The 22,326-nt window shown below is 35.1% G+C and overlaps 2 protein-coding genes and 1 long non-coding RNA gene across 4 annotated transcripts; 2 read left to right on the top strand and 1 right to left on the bottom strand.

The window, feature by feature from the left end:
• Positions 1-34: 34 nt before the first annotated feature.
• LOC122008776 (dynein light chain 1, cytoplasmic-like) lies at positions 35-2,885 on the bottom strand. Its single transcript, XM_042564616.1, has 3 exons — positions 2,641-2,885; positions 2,427-2,532; positions 35-429 (listed from the first exon to the last, which is right to left on the bottom strand). The coding sequence occupies exons 1-3, from the start codon at positions 2,779-2,781 to the stop codon at positions 347-349; spliced, it is 330 nt and encodes a 109-aa protein (XP_042420550.1). The 5' UTR covers positions 2,782-2,885; the 3' UTR covers positions 35-346.
• Positions 2,886-8,083: 5,198 nt separating this feature from the next.
• LOC122008775 (peter Pan-like protein) lies at positions 8,084-12,544 on the top strand. The gene is made up of 8 exons (XM_042564615.1): positions 8,084-8,229; positions 8,823-8,863; positions 8,940-9,122; positions 9,901-10,131; positions 10,274-10,366; positions 10,517-10,704; positions 11,423-11,616; positions 12,080-12,544. Exons 2-8 carry the CDS (start codon positions 8,846-8,848, stop codon positions 12,121-12,123), a joined length of 951 nt encoding a protein of 316 aa, XP_042420549.1. The 5' UTR covers positions 8,084-8,229; positions 8,823-8,845; the 3' UTR covers positions 12,124-12,544.
• A 2,556-nt stretch (positions 12,545-15,100) lies between these two features.
• LOC122008774 lies at positions 15,101-22,052 on the top strand. 2 transcript variants are annotated; one of them, XR_006119371.1, is made up of 3 exons: positions 15,101-15,492; positions 15,996-16,098; positions 17,238-22,052. It is a non-coding gene; the product is annotated as an uncharacterized LOC122008774 (long non-coding RNA). The 2 variants fall into 2 exon arrangements; XR_006119370.1 differs by lacking the exon at positions 17,238-22,052 and having other exon boundaries at positions 15,996-16,254.
• Positions 22,053-22,326: the final 274 nt, after the last annotated feature.

Below are 22,326 nucleotides of genomic sequence, written 5' to 3'. Positions count from 1 at the left end.
CATATAATAATCTGAGTGATTATTGACTAATACATTAACACGGCTTAATAATGATGACAACTATAAGCACATGATACAGGATTTTACTGAAGTTCATCGAGATACAGATATTGTTAACCTTCGACGATACCTGGAATGAAAATTTAGGAGATACTTCAGTAGTACACATGACAAATATACATATTTGTAACTGGTTAAAGCTAAAAGGTACACAACTAGGCAGCTTAAGGAAGAGAGATGTAGAGGTAGTTTAGATAATTGGAAAGAAGACTGGTTTCAATAATAAGCTGAGAACATGCTTAGTTGAACTAAATGTATCGATTAGCAGCAAGCATCAGTGCTATGTTCAACCAGATTTGAATAGCAGAACCGCCTTCGAATCCACATAAAAATAAAGGAAATGATTGGTCTCGTGTGTTACATACGACCCTGCCGAGCAAAAGCCACATCAGAAGGAACACTTGGGTTCATGAGATCAAAAAATATATTTATATATATTAGTTAAGGATCCAAAAACAAACTTTGACAAGTAAAGATTCTTATGACAAAAAACACATCTTTCAGTCTATTCAATGAGAGAACTCAAAATATTTAGGAGCACAGAAATAAATAAGGTAATACACACACGATCATCTAAAACTAATTTGCCTAGCCAGGCATTAATGCCTTCTATCTTTAATGAATATCAACTGGTCCACTGGAGCCTCTTGCATAGTTTCTGTCGATCTTGTATATTTGGTTTTACCAGTTGAACCAGTTGTGTAAACGAATTAGGAATGTTGTGGCATCATCATCAAACTGTGTTTGTGTATGTTGTGATGTTGAGATTGTAAATTCATATCATCTTTCAATTATAAATTTAATAAATATCTCACTTATTTATTAACTTTCAATGTCAAAAGCATTGCAGTATGTGGGTAACCAACAGGACAAGGTATAATGTGTTATGGCCAATTGGCACATTACAGGCCTCTGTTGAACCATGTAAATAAACAAGGTTAGATGGTCTCTGGTATAGATAATGTTTAGAAAATCATTCATGTAAGCGATAGTTAGTGATTTGGAGTTTAGCCTTAAGTGAGACATTTTAAACAGGGAATCTTATAGCACCATTGATTGAATCATCACAATGAATATGAATATGCAAAACAGCATAATCTTTGCACTAAAGATCTATACCCGGATCGAAAACAGTTCAATATTAAATAAATGTATAAAATAAACAACCTTAAACACCAATTAGCCCGGCTCATTGAGGATCATGAACAAAACTCACGAATGGTTCATGAATAAAATTATTAACTCTAAGGCTCAATTCGTTCTTATTTCTTTGGTTTTAAATTCAAATATACACAATATATTAAACAAGTATATTCTTAGGACTATTTGTATCTATTTGGTATTTTAAAAATTTTAGCATTTTAAAATATCCATGATAGGTTAAAAATGAGTAATGATAAAAGTATCTATTTATTGGATAAATGTTTGAATTAGATTATAAGGGCAAGATATCACTAGTTGATCCAAGACAAGCTCAAAGTTTGGTTTGAGTTTCGTATGCTTTTCAATACATAAGCTTGAACAAGCTCAATAAGATAACCAAACAAGTTTGAAAGCCATATACAGCTCCAAATACCATTACTCTTTAATCTTTACTACTCTTAAATCAACACAACAATTCATATGATCAATACCGACCATTGCTTATGGTCAATGCTAACCACCACATATGGCTGTCCAAAGTTCAAAATCACGTATCTACTGTCTCACAAACAAGATTTCATGATCTATGATAGCACACACAATTCCTGCTAGTTACCTTTATTGACAACTGAGTCCATATATGGAACGATGTAGAATATTAGAAGCTTAGTATGGTTATTTAAAACACCACTTACATCTAGTGTCTCTCTAAAGGCTAAAATTAAATCATGCCTCTCTAATTTGAACCACTAAAATCAGAGTTTTCTATAGCTTACTCAGTATGTTTCCACTTTAATGATTCAATCTAACTATAAAATTTATTGATGTCTTAAATATGTCCAACTTTACGTCACAAGATTAGTTCCAAATAATTGTTCAATCAATATTGTCCAACTGAACACACTATGACTTAATCTGTAACTTCGTTGTCAGCATAACAACAGGCCATAATTGTCTAGAATCAGAAGGAAAATCACTTCTGAGAATGAAAATTCACCAAACTTTCCTTTTTTCTCAAGTAAATTATGGGTTTGTTTCGTTTCCTCTCCTCACTACGGGAAAAAAGGGATCTCCTACATCTGTAACAAATTGCTTCCAGTTAGGCATGGAATATTGGTGAGCTATTAAGGCCGGAGACATAGCAATCTGTAAATCCCCAACCAAATAAGATCGCACTGTTTAACTAGAAAGACTTGAAAAGGGGAGGAAAAAAAAAAGATTACCGAAGTTGCGACCCACAATGCAGTGCCAAGTCTGTCCGTACTTCATATCGAACTCCTTCTTGATATACTCAGCGATGTCCTTCTCCAACCTGTGCTTCTCGAACGCCTACCACAAAATCAACCGAAAAAATCAGCACCGGAGACGAAGTCCCGGTCGAATCAAGTAGACAAAAATCGAAGCTACAGACGAGACAAAAGAGGGGCGGAGGCGTACGGCGCGGGCGCAGTCGATCGCGTCGTTGCGCATCTTCTCGCTCATGTCGATATTCTTCAAGATGATCTTGGGCGAGGCCTGCGGGGCCGCGGCCGCCGGCGTTACCGCTCCGCCACCGAACTTATCTCCCTCCTCCGCCATGGCGCTGTGAATGGAGAGAGTGTGTGATGAGGTAGGAAAACGGGAGACAAAGCCTAAAAGGCTAAAAGGCGCGGCGTACGGCAGTGGATGAATTGCTGCGTTACAGGCTTGTGATGGTTGGACGTGATTTAGCCGCATGTGCCGGTGTCCGCCGGGTGCAGACAAAAATTATAATAACAATGAGGGTGAAATCGTAAATTTAAAAATTTAAATTTGATTATATATATTAAAGCAGGGAATAACGATCCCATCAGACAGACCAATGTAGTCGCCCTCCACAAAAATATAAATAAGTAAATTATATGAGGTGTTTATATCTGACCGTTTATATGCAGACACATAATAAATTTTATTATCCTGCTTCTTCCTTATTTTATTAAAAATCTTCCCTCTTTATTAATTAATTTTAATAAAGCCTAAAATATATTTATGTTAATATCTTTTTTTTCTATTCATACTGAAAATAATTTCAAATCTTATTAGTAATTCTATAAGTGAAACAATCAGTGATCTAGAATTCGAGACTCAGATATAACGTATTATTATGAATTTTTCTCATCATTAATTTTCTCTGTTTGTTTTATATAAAAAAATATAGTTCTCTTTAGTCCTATATCTTAGAATTGACAACTATGAAAGTTTCTATAAATATTTTAAGCTGACGATGTTAAAAAATATACTTTTCTTAATTTTTTTACTAAGATAAGTATAATATTAAATTAAAATAATTTTTTTCATAAGGAAGCCCGTTATTGTAGTTTGTTGCCGGGATTCTCTAATTCTTGGTTCGTAAGGGTGACACTAGAAAATACAAATAATTTGAATTTTCAAAGACCCAAATAATTTATATAGTATTATATTATAGACGCAACGATCACACCAGTAAATAAAATAGAATCTATCGTCTACCGTGATAACTATTTTAAAATCACGAAAAGTAAAAATTTTAAAAAATATCTTAGATTATTAAAATTAATATATATATATATATATATTAAAATAAGTTTTATTATATTTTTATTTTTAAAATGCTTTAATACGAAATAGTTGCTGCGATGCACATTGAAGTAAATTAATTATTTTAAATTTAAATTGATTAAAATGATATAATTATATAGTATTTTTATATAAAAACTCTTTAATTACAACTATTAGCTGCTATAATAATTTTGACTATTTTAAAATAATTTTAATTAATATTTTTTTAAAAAAAATAAGTTTAGGATTTAGAGTTAACTATTAATATTCAATTGATCCAATCTTTCATTCAATCATAATAATTTGCAGTTGACTCGATATACATCCAATTAATTAGGTATTCAATCGATTGAAAATCATGATAGTTAACTCAATGAAGACTCAATCAACTCCAACAAGTTTTTTTTTTGTTTAATTATAAAGTGAGCCGACTCAGTTAGTACTCTGATCGACTCAAATTAAATAGAAACTAAGTCTTTGCAATACGAGATTCTAGTTGACCTAGTGGTACTAAGCATCCCAATCTATTGGAATAAATAGTGATCAACTTGAACTCTGATTTTAACCGAATTAGACCTTGTATGCCTTCACAATTTTTTAAGGTTAACTCATGCTTAGACTATGATTAAAAAAAAATCAGGCTTTTCTTGTCAAAAGCTCTCAATCGTTAGTGATCATGAGCTCTAGAGAGCCGTATACATGTTATTTTTTCTTCTTATGCTTTAGTTAGACAAGCATGTATCATATTTCAAGTAATAGATAATAAATAAATTTTTATATATATGAATGTTACCATACTCACATGTTTTGATTATATGATTAAATTTTAAGTTATAAAGAAAAAAAAAGAACAAAATTTTAAGTCTATCTAACCCAAAATTGTAAAGCTAGTAAGTCATACAATCTCTTATAACTAGGACTGAGCATTCGGTCAAAATCGAACCGATCGAATCGAATAGACCGAAAACCGAATAAATCGATTTTTTTTCAACCAACTGAACTGACCGAATTCTCTACAAAAATCGAACCGACCGAACCGATAAAAGATCGGTTAATTCAGTTTTTGACCGAATAAACCGATTAAACCGAATTTTAAAACTTTATTTGATTTTAATTAAAAAAAGAAAATATTTTATTTTATTTATTATATTTTTAAATAAAAATAAATTAATAAATATTTTTATTCGGTTTAATCGGTTTATTCGGTTTAGCCGAATTACAAAACTCAAAACCGAAACCGAATCGAATTCACCGAAAACCGAACCGAATTTTAAAAACAAAACCGAAAACCGAATTAACCGAACCGAATTCCTAAATTCGGTCGGTTCGGTTCGGTTAATTCGGTTTTACCGAATTTTTGCTCACCCCTACTTATAGCTCGTTATATTCTAGCTGTCCAAATTTACGTTATTTAAGAATCCATCTTTCATTAGGTCTTCAATCTCAATACGACAGACCCGCTTCTTATTCCACATTTAATCAACCGTTATTGTCTTCTCGGATAGGTCTAGTGGCTAACACATGAGGTATTGTCACAATAAGATATGGAGTTCGAATCTCGACAAAGGCGAGATAAATACCCCTCTTATGTGCTAGTCACTATTCCAAAAAATAATAGTCACCCATGATTTACTTTCTCTGTATTGACCTTGGGACGGATTGATGGAGACACTGAAGACGAGCATATTCATTTTTTTTTTTTGTCATAATTTTATCAATCATTATTACCTATATTTATATTCAATTCTATTGTGATTTTTTTTTTTTTGGGTTGCCAGCATACAAAATGGCTGAGATGGTCTTGACTCCATGTTTTAATCCTCTTTATCAAATCTATAACATCAATTTCATCCTATGGGAATTCATGTGTTTCATGTCATTTTTCTTCAAATTTCAACGAACTAGATCCCATCATAATAGAAAAATGAGGCTGAGTAAGGTAGATCAGTCGAAAAAAAAAAAAAAAATTCAGCATCTTTTGATTACGTTTTCATTTAAAGAAAAAAATCTTCCAAATACGTCGTTACTGGGATTCAAACCATGAATATTTGAAAGACAACCTAGATATCCTACCACAACACTATGATCCTAGGGACAACAATAATTAATCAGGCTAGATAACATCGAGCCTGGGATGACCGGTCCGGCTCCACGAAAGTTTCCCATCGGTCACAAGGATAAATTAGGAAGCGCTCGTAGCGGATAGCCCAGGAGCCCAATATCCTTTAATTACGTGTCTCATTTGGAGAAAAAATTATTATACAAATTCATCATAGTTGGAATTCGAAGCGTAAATATCTAGATGATAATCTAAATATCCTACCATTACATCATAACCCCGGGAGCGACCCTATCATAATAAAGAACTCACAGTTTGTCACTTTGAAACTATTGATTTGATGATCCTTATAAGTTAATATTTAATCTTAATCATATACGAAATCATTAGTTTATGATTTAATTTATGATTGTTGGTCATAATTTAAGATTATTATTATTTACAAACTATTATATATTTAAAAGATTTTTTTACTCTCTTATTTGTTCTTTAAATTATTAAGAATAATGATATTAAAAAAATTATAGATTAGTTACTAAATAATTCACTAAATAAAAAAATCAAACTAAACCGCGGATTGGACGATTTCAAGAACCATAATCGAGAAAAATAGAAAAAAGTTACTTGTTAAATTTTTATAACCGATAAAAAAAAATAATTAAGTGGCGGCCAACCCAGAAGTACAGCATCCTTTGATTATACTTTTCATTTGGAGGAAAATTTTTTATAAATACGTCGTAGCTAGGATTCAAATCACGGGGGTCTGGGAGACAACCTGGATGTCCTACCACGACATCATAGCCTCGGGGCTATGGTGCAGCTGCATGACATCTAGGTTGTCCTCTAGGCACCCGCGATTCGAGCTCCAGCTATGACGAATTTGTAGGAATTTTTCTTCTAAATGGGGCACACAACTAAAGGATGTTAGACTTCTGGGTTGCTCGCTACGAGCGCTTCTTGATTTACCTTGGTGGTCGGTGGGAAATTTTCGTGGGATCGAACTGGGCCGGTCACCTCAGGCTCGACGTTACCCAACCTAGTTAATCAATTTTGACTTAGTGCTTTAACAATTGAATTAGGGGTGTTCTGGTTATGATGTTGTTATTCATTGACTGAGGTGTCAGGTTCGAGCCCCTATCTGTGCATACTCTTATCTATTAAAAAGTCCTCAATTTAGGATAATATTAACTGAGGTATCGAGTTCGAGTCCTCTTATCAATTTTTTACCCTACCTTTAGTGTCTATAAGCTAGATTTAAGTAGAATTATTAAAAATTATATTTTATATTGTAGATAGTACTGAAATACTTAGTATCCAACAAAATTATACCAAGGGTAAATTTTCAATATTGGTATAATATACTGAAAATTCAAAGATAACTAATATTTAAAATTTTGATAAAATTTATAAGATATCATAAAATTAGTATAATTTAATATATTTCGATATGATATATATTAAATCATAAAAATTTGAATTTTTTTTACCTTTGTATTGAAGTTGGTTGGAGGATTTTTTGCTTCAACAATCACCAAAGGTTATTAAAATTTTAACATATAACTCCTGTTTTTTTAAAAAATAAAAAATAAAAAACTTACTATTTTTGGAATCGTGAAATAAAAAAAAATATTTAAAAATTTTAGAGAATCAATTGGCACAATAAAATCCCTTGGATACTCAATGAATTTTTATTAAATTGGGTGCAAGATGAAACTTGCTTGTTAAAAATTAAAAACCCTAATCCCTTCTCACTGTTTCCTTCTTCTTTGTCGCACGGATTAACTCCTATCGTCAATGAATCAGGTATTGCTTAAACTTGCTGTCGTAGCTCTCGAGATTAATTGTTTTCGTTGACTCCTTTTGGAATAGAGGCCCAGCGAAGAACTATTGTTTGACACAATTAGCATGATCATGATTCATCAGAACGATCGAAGTAATCTTCAATAGTTAAAAAACTATGATTTACCTCTTCCGTGTTGATTATGAGACGGATTAACGGAGACACTGAGGGTGAGCGTATTCACTTTTTTACCACCAATAGTTAAAAAATTATCCGGAGTCGTCCATAAATGTATAGAGATCTAATTAAATTTATTAAAAATAATAAATAATAGTTAATAAGAAGGTAAATTTTTATGATTACATTGTATTTTTATATATTTTTTAAAATTATTATATTTTATTATATTATATATTAAAATGATTATATTTTTAGAAAATAAATTTTATTTATCAAAATCTATGTTCTAAATTTTTATTACCAACTTACGTCTTCTCGCTTCTCTCACTTCTCACGCGCCAAAACCCTAAACCGCCGCGGCCGCCTTCTTCTTCTTCGACAGCTCTCGCTGTGACTGCCCGATCAGGCCACGCCGGAGCGCCTCCGACGCCGTTGTCCGATTCATCTGGAGGTAATCACTTTCGATCCGTTCTGGCCGTTCCGATCTTTTCTTTTACCGTTATAACATCAGAGCAAGCCACGTTATTTACCGGAACTTTAGAATTGCGTGAGGAGTTCCCGTGCCGGAACGCCCGTTTCGGCCGTTCCTCGTCGGTTCCGACGAACCATGAGCATGGTGTTGCGCTAGTTGCAGTCACTGGGACTGGTTTCCCTCCGCGGGGTTGCCGCGTACACACACAAACATGACATGAACTATTTTATGCGTTTTAGGATATGTTGTATTGTCTATATTAATTGAGATACAACGTAGTAGTAAAGCTTGTTATGCCCATCGTTCAATTGTTTTTATTTTTTATGATGATTTTTGTTCATTAATCAAGTTGAGATTTTGCTATATGTTTAAAGTAATAGCTAAGAAAATTTGCATTAGAATGTTAAATTGAGTTTGAGAAGTGTTTTGAGTAGTGTTCTGGAAATAAGCAATCGTTTAAGATTATTAAAGTATAATATTATGATATAGTGTTCAATTTTATCGTAGAATAGCAGGTAGATTTAGGTGAACCTAGCAATCAAATCCTTATCGAGACACTTTCTCTTTTGTAGAAACTCCTCAGGCAGCAAGAACAATGGCTCGATTCAATCATGTGAGTTTCCATCCTTTCTTTTATCCTTTTTTTTCTTGTTTCATATTGATTTTCTTTTCTTTTCTTTTGGATGCAGAAGAAAAGGCGGGGGCTTGTAAAGCCACCTGTTGTAAAGAATCAACCTACTGTAGATCAGATTACTGGTCAAAAGATTCCCAAGAGCTTTGTCTTTTCAAGAGGAAGGCTGCCAGGCCCAGTCAGGCAATTGGAACTGGATCTTCGAAAGCTTATGCTCCCTCACACAGCTCTAAAATTAAAGGTTATTCTATAACTTGATTCTATTTATTGGAGTTTTGTTTGATATGATTTATTTGAATTCTGAAATTTATACTAGTCTGTGATTCATAAAGCATTTGCCTTTACAACAGCGATTAAGAAAAAAGTACAATGGTCCATGATTAGAAGAGGTTAAATTGTTAATGAGTAAATGGGAGTGATGTAACAATGAGGAACTAACACCATATGTCTCAAGTAAGAGATGACTTTCTTTTGTTTGTATTCAGGATTGTGTCCTGCCATTATACTTGGCCAGATTCAAATAATCACTACAAGGTTAGAGAAATAGTGGTTGCTACCAGTTACATGATCATCTCATTGGAGCCAAATTAATACTGCATTGATGCAAACTTGATCTATTGAATTGTCTTAAATTTCATTTGACCTGCTTATATCATTGGATAATCAAATTTTCAGATCCATGTCTTAAAATTATGTTTTTATTTTCAATACTGCATTAGATAAAGCTCATCATGGTATTATAGTTCTGACTTCTAAGGCAATTAAAGAGGCTTATAAGTCCATAAATTTGACTTCAACGACAAGAGTTGTGTAATGTCCAAACATATTTCCGCATCACTTTTGGTGAATTCTGACAGTCACTTGAAGGATTATAAGATGGAATCATCTTGTTTCTCACTATAACACAAAGGCCTCTTTATTCCTTCATGAACTCCATTTTTGTTTGTTTATTTGACTTTCTTTTTTTATTTCAGTAAATAAATCTACTATGTTGATCAGTTTGTTTGCTCGGATTACAGGAGAAAAAACGGAATAAGCTGAAAGACTTTCTAAATGTTGCTGGGCCTATGGGTGTAACCCATTTCCTAATGTTATCATATCCAATGAGTAGTCCCCATTTGCGTGTTGCAAGGACACCTCAAGGTCCAACGCTTACTTTTGAAGTTCAAGAATATTCTTTGGCTGCTGACATTGCACGATCACAATCTCGGCCAAGTTATCCTAAGGAATTATGTGATAACTCACCCTTGGTAAGTTCACATTGTTGTTTCCACATAGCACTTTGTTTTATCATGTTATTTTTGACATCATATATAACTATATTATATATTTTTTTATATTCCTTAATTTTAATCCATTTTCTTTGGTTCTGAGCAAGTGGCTTTATTGCAGATAGTGCTTTCTGGCTTTGGGGGTGGAGATCAGCACCTGAAGCTCACAACAATAATGTTCCAGAACATTTTTCCTGCCATAGATATAAATACTGTAACTACTGAAACAAAAGTCACATCGACTCATCATTCTTGCCTGAAGAAATGGCTGTTTCAACTCATTCCTGAGTTTTTATCTTAACTGGAAGTTGAGTTAGGTGAATGATCAAAATCTATGAACTTAATATTATCTACTTCTCTGTAGGTAAAACTGTCGACATGTAGGAGGATTGTTTTATTAAATTACAATTCCGAAACAAAGCTTATTGACTTTAGACATTATTCCATCCGCCTACAACCTGTTGGTGTCACACGGAGGATTCGGAAGTTTGTTCAGAAGCATGAGATACCAGATTTGAGGAACCTTAAGGATGTCAGTGAATTTGTGACCAGGTAATAGCTAAAACATGTTTTAGCACTAGTGCATTTAACAGCTAGAAATCTCAAAAACAAATCACAATGTAATTAGTTCCTATTTTTGGCACATTTTGCTTGGCAACGTAGCCTCATTTATGCACATATCAGCATGCAGTTGGGACCCAATTATTTAATCATGTTTGATTTTTGAAATTTTGACATTATCAAAACAGCAATCATGCCTGTAGTTTGTCTTGCAGTGCTGACATTAGCCATGACCTGCTAAAGTACATGATTGTATACATTAGAGTCTTCTGAAAAAGTTCTTTGAAATGGAAAGAGACTAGCAATCAGTTTTTCCCCTTGAAAATGAGGTTCATAAACTGTTTAGATGTTTTGCATATGTTTCAATGAAGTCTTTGTTTGTTATTAAAGGTTTGATGCGATTCACTTTTTGCTAAAAAATATTCGAGATTTGAGAACTTGTTTCTGATACTGTATGTGGCTTCCGGTCATGGTTCAGATACAGACAACAGTCTTTCCGTGTTGTTGCATGACATTCCTTAGCTCTGTATGTCAGTACCAGTGTGATGCTCTTCGTTTGGAAGACACTACTGTCTCTGCCCAACTCAATAGCATAATTAACATTTGCCTGTACATGTTTAAAAAATAGATAATATTGCAGCATGTTTTAACTTGTGGGTGCTTTTCCTTCATGAAAACCAGTTTAATGAACTTCTTGCTACCTTTGAAGGGTTGGTTATGGCTCAGAGAGTGAAGCTGATGAGGAATCAGCAACTGTAGATCTGGCAAGTGATATCGGGAGAGTAAACCGTGCATCTAACAAAAGCGCTGTTAGACTTCAAGAAATTGGACCCAGGATGACTCTCCGTTTGGTCAAAATTGAAGAAGGGCTATGCTCCGGAAATGTCATATTCACCGAGTTTGGTAAGCTTACTTATTTTTCCAATAATATAGTTGCATTACATGCTGAATTTGACCAATATGATTACAAACAAATATTTAATTGCTGTTAATAATTAGTAACATATAGTATGCTAGTTCTTGTGTTTATTTGCTCTTTTTTTTCTAGTTTTTTTTTTTTTGACAATTATCACTTAGTTTAGTTGTCTAATTTAAATATTATGGATACAAAAATTGTTGATGTTACTTGAACTTCTTGGTGCTTATTTGAAGCATCCATGTGATGGACTTTTACTAAAATATGTTTCCATCTTGCTAGTTATTATGACGATATCTAATCACCCAGAAAGATGTATTAATGGACACATTACAAAGGGTTTTCATGTTGCTTTATTATCATCTAACAATCTGCAGAACTGACACTTTTCCAGTTGTCTTTGTGATGGTCTGTGATGCAATTCATTTCATTTTCTTCTTCCATTTAAAGGGAAAGAAGTCGAGAATGCACATCCAGAAACTCAGGAAGAGTAATTTCCTTGGACCGACCAGTGGAAAATGATGTGGGGGTGGAAGAAAAGCAAAGCTGAAAAAAATGCTGGAGTATGCCATCAGCCAAACTGAAGCCTGTTCTTGTGTGTGTTTCTGGTCATTTACTATTGGTTTGGGGTTTAGGTTTTGTTGCTGCCTTTCTGTTATCGAACAAAATATTTATATACCTTCGGAAGGATCCTCTGACAATGATCTAATGATGAACTGAATGCTAATGTTGAAGCGAGAGTATCAAGTTAGGATTATAACTTCTCTGTAGTTGTTCACAACTACCCGACCTATTTAATCGGTTTTGGTATGCTTAGAACTGTGTAGTAGAGACTCCTGAGACACAAAGTTCATGATTTTGAGCAATGTACATTTTGGCTGACATTTTTCACTTGATCTTTTTGAATTTTTTAAATGATTGATTAACCTTGAAAGAAATGTAAATTTGATCGAAGAGGATGAGATTTGTTCTTCTATTCTTGAGTTAGGGATGTAAATAAATTGAGCTGGTTCGCGAGTTTTTCAAGTCGGTTAGAGAAATATTTGATTTGAATTTAAACTTATCGAATTTGAGTTGAATTTTAACATGTTGAAATTTTTTTAAAACCTGAATTCGAGTTTAAATTATTTAGTTCAATAGTTTGTGAGTCAATTGTGAATTTTAATATTTTATTAATATAATATAATTATATATTAAATAAATAAATTTTGAGTTTTTTGAGTATTTATTTTTTAATAATATTTTAAATAGTTCATGAATATGTTAAAATTTTTCGAGCTGAATTCAAACTTAAGTCTTATTTAAGTTGAATTCGAGTTAAAATTTTCTAATTTCGAATGAATTCAACTATAATTAATTTAAAATTAAATTTAAGCGACTCGATTCGTTTACGCATCTATTTCTAGTAAATGACATGAGGTTGGTTAAATGGTATATAACTATTTTTTTTTCCTATGATTTTTAAATAATTTGTGGTTAAATTCCACAAATATTTTAAAAAACATTTAAATTTAATTTATGATATTCGCTTTCATTTATTTTAGCTAAAATAAATGATTTATGAGAGTAATTTTTTTAAAAAAAATCTTAGATCAAGATGATTGATTCGATTTCATGGTTGATACTATCCGAATAAAGGAAGTTAGAAAGTCGGAGATAGGGTGATCGCTGACAGGATGAAGATTTTAATCCTACAAAATAAAATCAAACTAGGGAAGGGGTCCCTGACGTTGACTCTCCGACGCTCAAGTCAAAATCAGGAAGAGAATGAGTAATCAAGAAAATGATAAATCTTGTCTTCTTCATACCTGACGTACCCTTTTATATATTTTTTTTGTAATCATTTATCTGCCCTTATTTAATGATATTAATTGTCAGAGAAAAACTTCTTTAGCTTGACTTCTGTGCATTGATGAAAAATGTAGTGTTCTTCTTTGTCTTGACTTCTTCATATTTAATCATAGACGACGTGTTCTCTTTTGCTTTTTGTCTCCTCCTATGTAATGTCATTCCTTGCTCCGAACGAGCGGTCTGAGCAGCTCGTTTTCCATCCGACTGATCCATGATGCCCCGACTGGCCGGGTGATGTCCGATCGACCACTCCTTTGCCGACCGGGATAACCGTAAGCCCGGTGTTGACTGCCTTGACTTTGACCGACACTGTGTCAATTGACCCGTGATAAGTGGACCCTCCCTTATTACCGTATCACAAGCCTCCCCCTCAAATCTAGTCGAAGGAGGCTACAAGTCCGATTGACTGGACAATTGATCCTTGGCAATTTTTACATCCGATCGGAATGTTCAGTCCCTACTGTCTGATCGGCGCATCAACCAACACCGCTCAATCGTTGTCTAACCATGGCAAATGGACGATCGGAGTGTCTGACAACCTGTTCTCTATACAGCACGGGGTAATGAGCGGTGATATTTGGAGAATTCTCCAAACACGCTTCTTCGAGTGGTCTTGGTCATCGCTCACATCACCCATATTTCTCGAAGCCCGTATAAATCCTTGACAATTATGGCCAAGCACGCAACCATCCCTTTTAATTAAATTCATTAAATGCTACTCGATAACCGCATGTCACGTGCCCCTCTTTCTGTCACCGCACGTCTGACAAGACAGGAGGATATCCTTTGTTGACGTGACTAGCGCCTCTTTGAATTCCCCGGTCAGATCTTCTTTTAGGTTTTCGAAACCTTGGATCGAATGGTTGAGAGCGATCGACCGTGAGGTTTATAAGCCTCGCGTGTGCCGTCGTCTTCTCCACTTCATGCCTTCGTCTTCGACCTTCACCGCTGTGGGATTTCGCTTATTCGCTGATGATCCTTCTAAACTTTGGTAATCTCCCGCTTCTTTAATCGATTCTGCGTGACCTTCCTTGTAGGTTTTCGATCGATTCGGTCTAGTGTTTGTTGATTGTTCATCTTCGATCTTGTTCGTTCGTTCTTTCGATGGCAAGCTCATCTCAACCTCCCACCGTCATCCCTGGACTCTGGTACACCTCCATTGAGTCTAGGTTCGATGCAGGCGATGCGGAGAGTATGAGGGCTGCATATGAAATTTCGCCCAACTATCAAATCAATCTTCCTTTTGCTTTTGACTGTCCGGATGAACCATCGCCCGGTTTCGTAACAATTTTCAGGGATTAAAAATTCCAGGGATTAAAACAAGGTAAGTGTATTACAGCATCTATATAGCTTCCTTAAATATAAAATTTATCTAATATAAAGTGAATAATAATTATCTAAATTTAATATAGAATGATTTATTTTAATTTTAAAAATATTATAATAAAATTGATAGGGATGATATTAGGTGTCCTGTGAATTTTTATTGTTTATCAACTTTTTGAATTTTTATAGAAAAAATTGTTATAAAAATTGCACAGCGCTAATTTTCATACCAATATATATGGCTAATTTTGCATAAATTGGATTTAATTTAATTTTATAACAGAATATATTTGACGGTCTTGTTCTCGCTGCATCGATGATCGACCCGAGCTCCGCGCTCCCGACGCTTGGTTCTTCCCCTTGATCGGAGGAGCTGAATCCCGCGAAGACGAACGTAGATCCATCTTCTTCCTCTCAGGTTCCTCCTCCTCGATCTTGAGGGAGAAGGCGACTCTGAGTTGTAACTTCGCTTCCGATTTTTGAAGCTTGCCTCGGCTCTGGCCTTGTCTGGTGGTCGATTCGAGACTCGTTTTCTTCTCCGTTTCCTTTTCATGTTAAAATGGCGGCGCTGCCGGATCTGGTCCTGGTTTTGGATCGGGATGGGAGGAATATCAATGGCGCCGAGGCGGTGGGTTTCTTTCAGGATTACAATTTGCCGAGACATGTTTTCGCCAAGTTTTGTTCCGGTAGTTGCTTACCAGTTTCTTTTGAGCCTTTCTAGTTTAAGTTCTCATTGGCTAGTGAAAATAACTTGTTTGATCTGTTGTTAGTTGTTTTTCACTTCGCAAAATTAGATTTAAGATCCGTTTCATCTTTGCATATTATTGATCCTATGAATTATGTCCAAAATACCTGACCTTTCTCATGATTAGTTATGCTTATCCATCGGTGTAACTGCTGTATTAGCTAAATCGTGTGAAAGAGAATATTAAGGTAGGATCAGAGCAATCCAAAATCTTTTGATCGAATCGAAATATTGTATGAAGGACACTAATTAACTCTATGAATTGTAAGTTAGTGAACTTGTTTTCGATTTTAAAAGAACTATTAAATATGTCTGCTATAGTTGGCTTGTAGCAGATTGTTAATTTCCCCTACATATACTTCATTTATCTCCACAATATCATCACTCTTCTGCTGTTCCAATGGTGCAGCTGCATATAACATTCAACTGATTTAATCTTTACAGAAGCTCACTGGTGAATCGTGAAGCAATGGGTAACTCTTTAAGGTGACATTTGGTATCATTGTTAGGCTGGCTCTAGAATGAAATGGAACAGAATCGAATCAAGGTTAGATTTAGCTAGCTATACTTGATTTAAAAAAAATATTTGAATGATAAGAAAATATGCACTTGTTTAAATCATTGCTACCAGTCAACTCTTATTTGCAATTGCTATTAGAGTTCCCCCAGATGGAATTATGAGATGAAATGTCTCAGTATGTTACTCTGTTGTATGTTTATTTATGTTCTACCCCTTGCTTCATGTAGTTCCTGGATCCATGTGTATCCACACTCGTCTTACTGTTTGGAGTTTTATGGCTTGTTTAATTGGATAGATAAATAGGAGAATAAGGAGGGGAGGAGGGAAAGAACAAAAAGATCATGTCATCCTCATCTCTCCTATTGATGCACCCAACTCCCAAGTAATCAGTCATAAAATTTATTTTTTAACCACACCCTAAGACAAAATTTGAAGTACTGAAGTGATTTTTTCTCCCATTTCAAAGGATAAGACTGTGTTTGAGAGTTTAAATTTAAAAAAATCTTTTTCAATGAAATAAAAAAATTTTGGAATGAAAAATTTTAGTTTTCAACCAAAAGAAAATCTGATTGGTATAACCTAACAAAAAAATAAAAATTTGTTTGATATAAAATATTTTTATAGTAAAATTGATCTTAGTAATAGAGAATGTTAACTAATTTAGTATTATGAAGATATATGTATAAAATATAACCAATTATCCTGATTATCAACCTAATAAATTATATTAATTAGATAAAATAATTGATTTTATCATTAAATTTTAGAGATGAATACAAAATTATAAAATATTGATGAAAAACAATAACTTAAAAAATAGATCTAATTCTGATATACACTTTATAATAATTACTACTTTCCCATTAGTATTTTATAAAAAATGGAATTTTCTTTTTATAAACGCTTATAAACACTTTTTAAAAATTAGAGAATTTTGCAAAAAAAATTATAGAAAAATTTAAAATAGTCACAGCTATGCTAAACATATTTTCATACTAATTTTTGTTTTCCAAAAAATAATAAACTGAAAATTAGAAGAAAAACAATTCAGTTCCCAAGCAAGCCTTGAATTTCTTCAAGCTTAGTATGTTCTTTGAAATGAATGTATACCTATGACTATTTTCTCTTTGGTTGCTTTGTCGAAGTGGTCTATGGTCTCTTTTTAGGTTGCAATCTGAACATGAAAGGGCTTCTGGGTTGAACTTGCAAGGGGAAGATCACCAAAAAACCCTCAAACCATTCAACATCAAGAATGACTTCACACCCCGAGGAAGATGAAAAGATTACACTGACCTTCGAATAATGTGTTATCCATTTAGATCGCACATTCCATATATTGGTATATCATAGCAAATCTACTGAGAGTAAACTTTGAACTTCAACACCTTTTATTTATCAAAAGTTTAGTTAATCTATTTTATAGGTTCAATTTGTTCTTCTTTTATTATTGGGGGTATCAATTGTGGCAAAAAAAAGGCGAAACGCTCGCCCCCAGCGCCCCCGTCGTACCCGACCTAAGGCCATCACGAGGGAGGTAAATCGAAGCATCCGAGCAAGCATGTGACGGACAGGGTGTAATACGGGGATAGAGATTATTGGGGGTATCAAGAAAGGATAAAACGTGGTTGGATTTGAATTTGATCAACTACCTTAGAAGGTGATAGAACAAGTACGAGTAGATTATTAAGTACTCATCGTACAAATGAGATAGGTATGGAAAATATACCAAGTCAGTATGAATATGGATAGTTGAAAATTCTTAGGTACTCTATCTATTGTGTTCCCTAGATAAAAGTTTATAACCTTAGATATGGGAGATATCTTTAAGACAATGTCCTAATACAATTTTCATAATGAACAATTGGATAAAATAATGTGAAACGTATGGCACAATATTGATATAGTTTCTTTTATCTAAAGCTACAAATACTTACAAGAACAGATGTTGACCTATCAGTGAACTCTCTGGCTAGGGGACGATATTCTTTGTTAATGCAATCAAACAACTAAATAAGAGTATGAGCCAAGCACACAATTGAACAAATTTAAACATGTAATATACAAAGAAGAATTTGGTGGGTTTTCATTTCATGTTGTTTTTGTTTCTTTGGCATTGTGCTTATTTCTTATTTGAAATTTAGCAAATCATTCATGTGTTTAATTGGGTTGAACCGGCCTTAGGGTGATCCATTGACAGAGCAATAGCTGGCACTTTGATCAACCGATTTGTCAAAGAACAAATTTTTAAGGTTGATTCATGATGGTTCTTAGTGTTTTGAGCCTCTTGAATGAGATGACCATGCTTCCTCAAAAGTAAAAAAAAGGAGATGGAAACGAAACAAAGAAAAGTAATACAAGTAATAAACAAAGATCCACATGAGGAGCATGTCGTGAATAAGAATGACACTAATATGGGATACCTTAGATTTTTATTGCATACAAACATTTTATTTCATGGTAACTTTATTATACATATATATGATACATATCCATGATAGAAGTACCATTGGGACACTTATAGAACACTAACCTGGTAACAACTAGTACATCTCCCCGATCTCAACTAGTCATTAAGACAAAGATACAGAGGACGAGCTACTGTTAAACTCAACCAAATCTACCATAATTTGTCCTGTAAAACCTGGGCCGGGTGGTCACAAATAGAAGTCCTCCGAATTCCCTAGCAACTTGGGTGCTATCAATCGTCACCTCTATCTTTGGAGGAGTGTTGTAGTGGAAGTACCCATTAGGAGGAGGGGGTGCAGCTGTTGACCTCCTCCTCCCAAAGTGCTCCTCTAACATATCAAAAGCCTCTCTTCCCACCTTACCAAGGTCTCTCTGAGGTGGTGCCATAAGTGGATGGGTCTTTGAGAAGATGGAACTAAAGGTGACCACTAGCTTTTTCTTGCTGAACACCAAACAACTGTACGGGTATCCTTTTTATAAGCGAGGTTTAGATCAATGTTTGAGATCCAACCCCGGCCTGCCTGGCCCAACCAACTAAAACAATAATGGAAGACTAAATTAGTCTTGAACCGATTCAATCCGATCGAGAATTCACTTTAGTTGACTAGGAGTCAAGGTCCAGCTTTTTTTTTGCCTTTCGGTGGTCTTGGGATTCCTCTTTGATCAGTTGTTGGCATTGATGCTCTTCCAATTTCCTGAAATTATTGTGTGAAAGGAATATTTAAGGTGATGATTTGAATTGATTGAGGTTATGGTAGATAAGAGAGAAGAAAAGCATATGATGATACATCTGATGTTGGTAAAGAGAATTATTGGGATAAGTATTATGGTAGAAGTATTGATTGGAACAAAAGTTTGTTTATTTGAGTTTGGAATTAGATGCGGCAATCATGCATTATTCTGTAACTTTATTGGGCCTAACTTGTTGGCAAGTGCCTTGAATATGTTGGATATAGATGATGAACTACATGTGCAACACAATCAGAATTTCAAATCGATTCATTGGTGAGTGAACATAACCTACAATATATTCATCCTTGTTTAGAGCTGTTTTATCCCCCAATTTGATTCATTTTTTCTGTATTCTTTTAGTTCAATAATTTTCGTTTTAAAAAAACATATTTCAGGTAAGTTAAATCTAAAGATGAAATATTCTCATTCCTTTTTATTTGTGAACAGAGCATCCTTGTTTATTGTATATTGACCAGGTGGAACTCTCTAGTTCGAAGTGTATACCTTACCAAAAAAATATTCTTTTATTCCGGTACTATATTTCTTATTTTAATTATTCTCCACAAAATTAGAATAAGGATTTTTGTCTTTTGTAAGCTCCCTGTGGGTTCGTATATTGTTGCCACTTGATATTTTGGAAATCAAATTGCGGGAGTGGCCATTGCCATTAGATTTCTGTTTATTTTGATCAGACTATTTTTCTTTAATTTTGCAATTAAACTTATTGAACTGTTCACTCCTATTGAATTTGTGAAATATCGTCTACTAAAGTGTAAAGATGAGATGGTTCTCAACATGGGTCGCAAAGTGAGTCCATCATTCATTTGTTTTAGTTTCTCGAATACCCTTTGTCATCCTTAAACAAGTCACATGCATCTTCACTACGAAGAATTCAGAGCCATTATCGACTAATGAAAAAGTTCCCAGCATAAGTTTTCATAGGGTCATCAACTTGTTCTTCAGATAGGAGAACTGGATTAGTGCATTCACAAACTCTTCTTTCTCTATTCACAAAGAACTCCCATGCATACCTTGTTTTGTCGCGACTCCACATATCTTGAAGTTTTTCTCATACTTCGTATGAGAAGATCACACTCCTCTACCATCCTAGACTTTCCCGAGCTAGACTCTGTCGTCGTCATCACCCCCAATTCTGTCTATTATTGCTACCTCTAGTTGCTGCTGAGGTACAAGAAGATGTGAGGGGAGTTAGAACACTAGAAAAGCAACAATAAATCACAAACAACAAGGTATAAGTTTAATAAATTATGCCCTTGGTATAATGATATTGATCCTGTCCGAAAGTTGAGTAGGTTGATGTTGGGGACGTGACGCTCCTGCTGACCTCCGAGGGACTTCACTCTCGTCTACAACACAAGCAACGTCAGTGCGGAGCCAATGAAGGGATCCCCAGCGATGGTTCTCCGACGTTCAAGTCAGTTTCCGGCGAAGTAAGAAGCAAAGGGAGCTGTAGCGCAACTGTAGAGATTGTGAGAAAAAGCATACCTCTGCCGATGCTTGGACCCCCTTTATATAAGGCTCCTGCAGCGTGTGTGCACGTTTCTTAAAGCGGGCACAATATCTCAAGCTTTCCCTGAAGAGACATGTCAGTAAAGTGTCCTTGACACAGTACCTTAACGAGCCGAACATATCTCTGAAGTAACAGTGGAAGCTTCCGTCGTACGATCTTCTGCCTGACCATGTCGTCCGTCGGCGGTACTAACTCCTAAAAGGATGTTGAAGGATATCCTGTGATATCTGTTGCTCAGTCGAATGACATGGCCGCTCGATTGAAAGTCTCCTGTAGTGTCGCCTGTTGTGGGTCGAGTGGGATGGCCGCTTGGCGAAGAGTCCCTTGTAGTGTCCCCTGTTGTGGGCCGAGTGAGATGGCCGCTCGCCCAGAGTTTGTTATCTGGCTGATGAGTCAACTACTTGTCGAGCGGAGCAGTCGCTCGGCCGATACTTACACTGTCTGGTTGCCGCACGTGTATCTTGACCGAGTGGAATAGCCGCTCGGCTGTAGTTGTGTTGCCCGCGTGTGGTTCGCTCGGCCATGCCTCTACTCCGCTGATCTGAGCATCAATGTAAGGTCGAGCGGGGTAGCTGCTTGGCCCGCTTCTGCAAACACTTGGCAGTCATTCCTGTCTTGAGCGTCTTAGCTTAGCTGGTGGCTGAGCTAGTAGTGATGTCGGGTCGGACCTTTCATATCTTGGTCGGACAAACTACTCGTCCGTCTGGCCAGTGATAGTGGGGCGTTGACTGCCTTGACTTTGACCTTCACTGTGGCGAAGACCTTTCCCAAGGTGGGTTCCTTTTTATTATCGCATCACACGCTTCCCCTTCAAGTCTAGTCGAAGGAGGTTATAGTCCGACTGACTGGACCATTGTATGGATAACTTCCATCTTGATCGGCTTTCCTCATTGTGTGGACCGTAGGATAGGTCCGATCCTTGCCGATCGTCCTTTTGAAGTTTGCCGCTCGGTCATAAACATATTCCCTTGGTCCGATCGGGCGGACAAAGGTTTACACATTCTAGAATTTTTTCCTCGGGCAAGCGCGGATTGGGCTGATGTCACCCCAATTTCTTGGAAAGCGTGCAAATTCCTTTTCATTAAGGCAGAACAGGTTCCCATGCTAGCCTTAATTGCTGATCCGTGGTAGCACGCCATGTGTCATGCTCGTAGTCGCCGCACGCCTGACGTGATGGACATTGATGACGATGTTTGGTGGTTTAAATTCAACGGTGAGATCAGGGGCGGATCCAGGATTTTAGATCTGGGGAGGCCGCATATTAAATGACGAGGCCGAATATTAAATAACTAAAATAATTATTGAACATATTATATTATAATGATCTCTTCAAATTTCCACGAATATTATATATTTAGTTAAATATATTATATTATAATGTTCTTTCCAAATTTACTATATATTTAGTTAGAATGTGAAATATAAAGGAAAAAAATATATTTAGTTAGAATGTAGAATATAAAGGAGAAAAATAAAATTAAAATTCAATTCAACAAGGATTTCAACTTGAGAAGCATGTTGAAGAA

The sequence above is a fragment of the Zingiber officinale genome, chromosome 8A, assembly GCF_018446385.1.
Source record: "Zingiber officinale cultivar Zhangliang chromosome 8A, Zo_v1.1, whole genome shotgun sequence".
NCBI lineage: Eukaryota > Viridiplantae > Streptophyta > Magnoliopsida > Zingiberales > Zingiberaceae > Zingiber > Zingiber officinale.
This window is presented reverse-complemented; position numbering and strand designations above follow the sequence as displayed.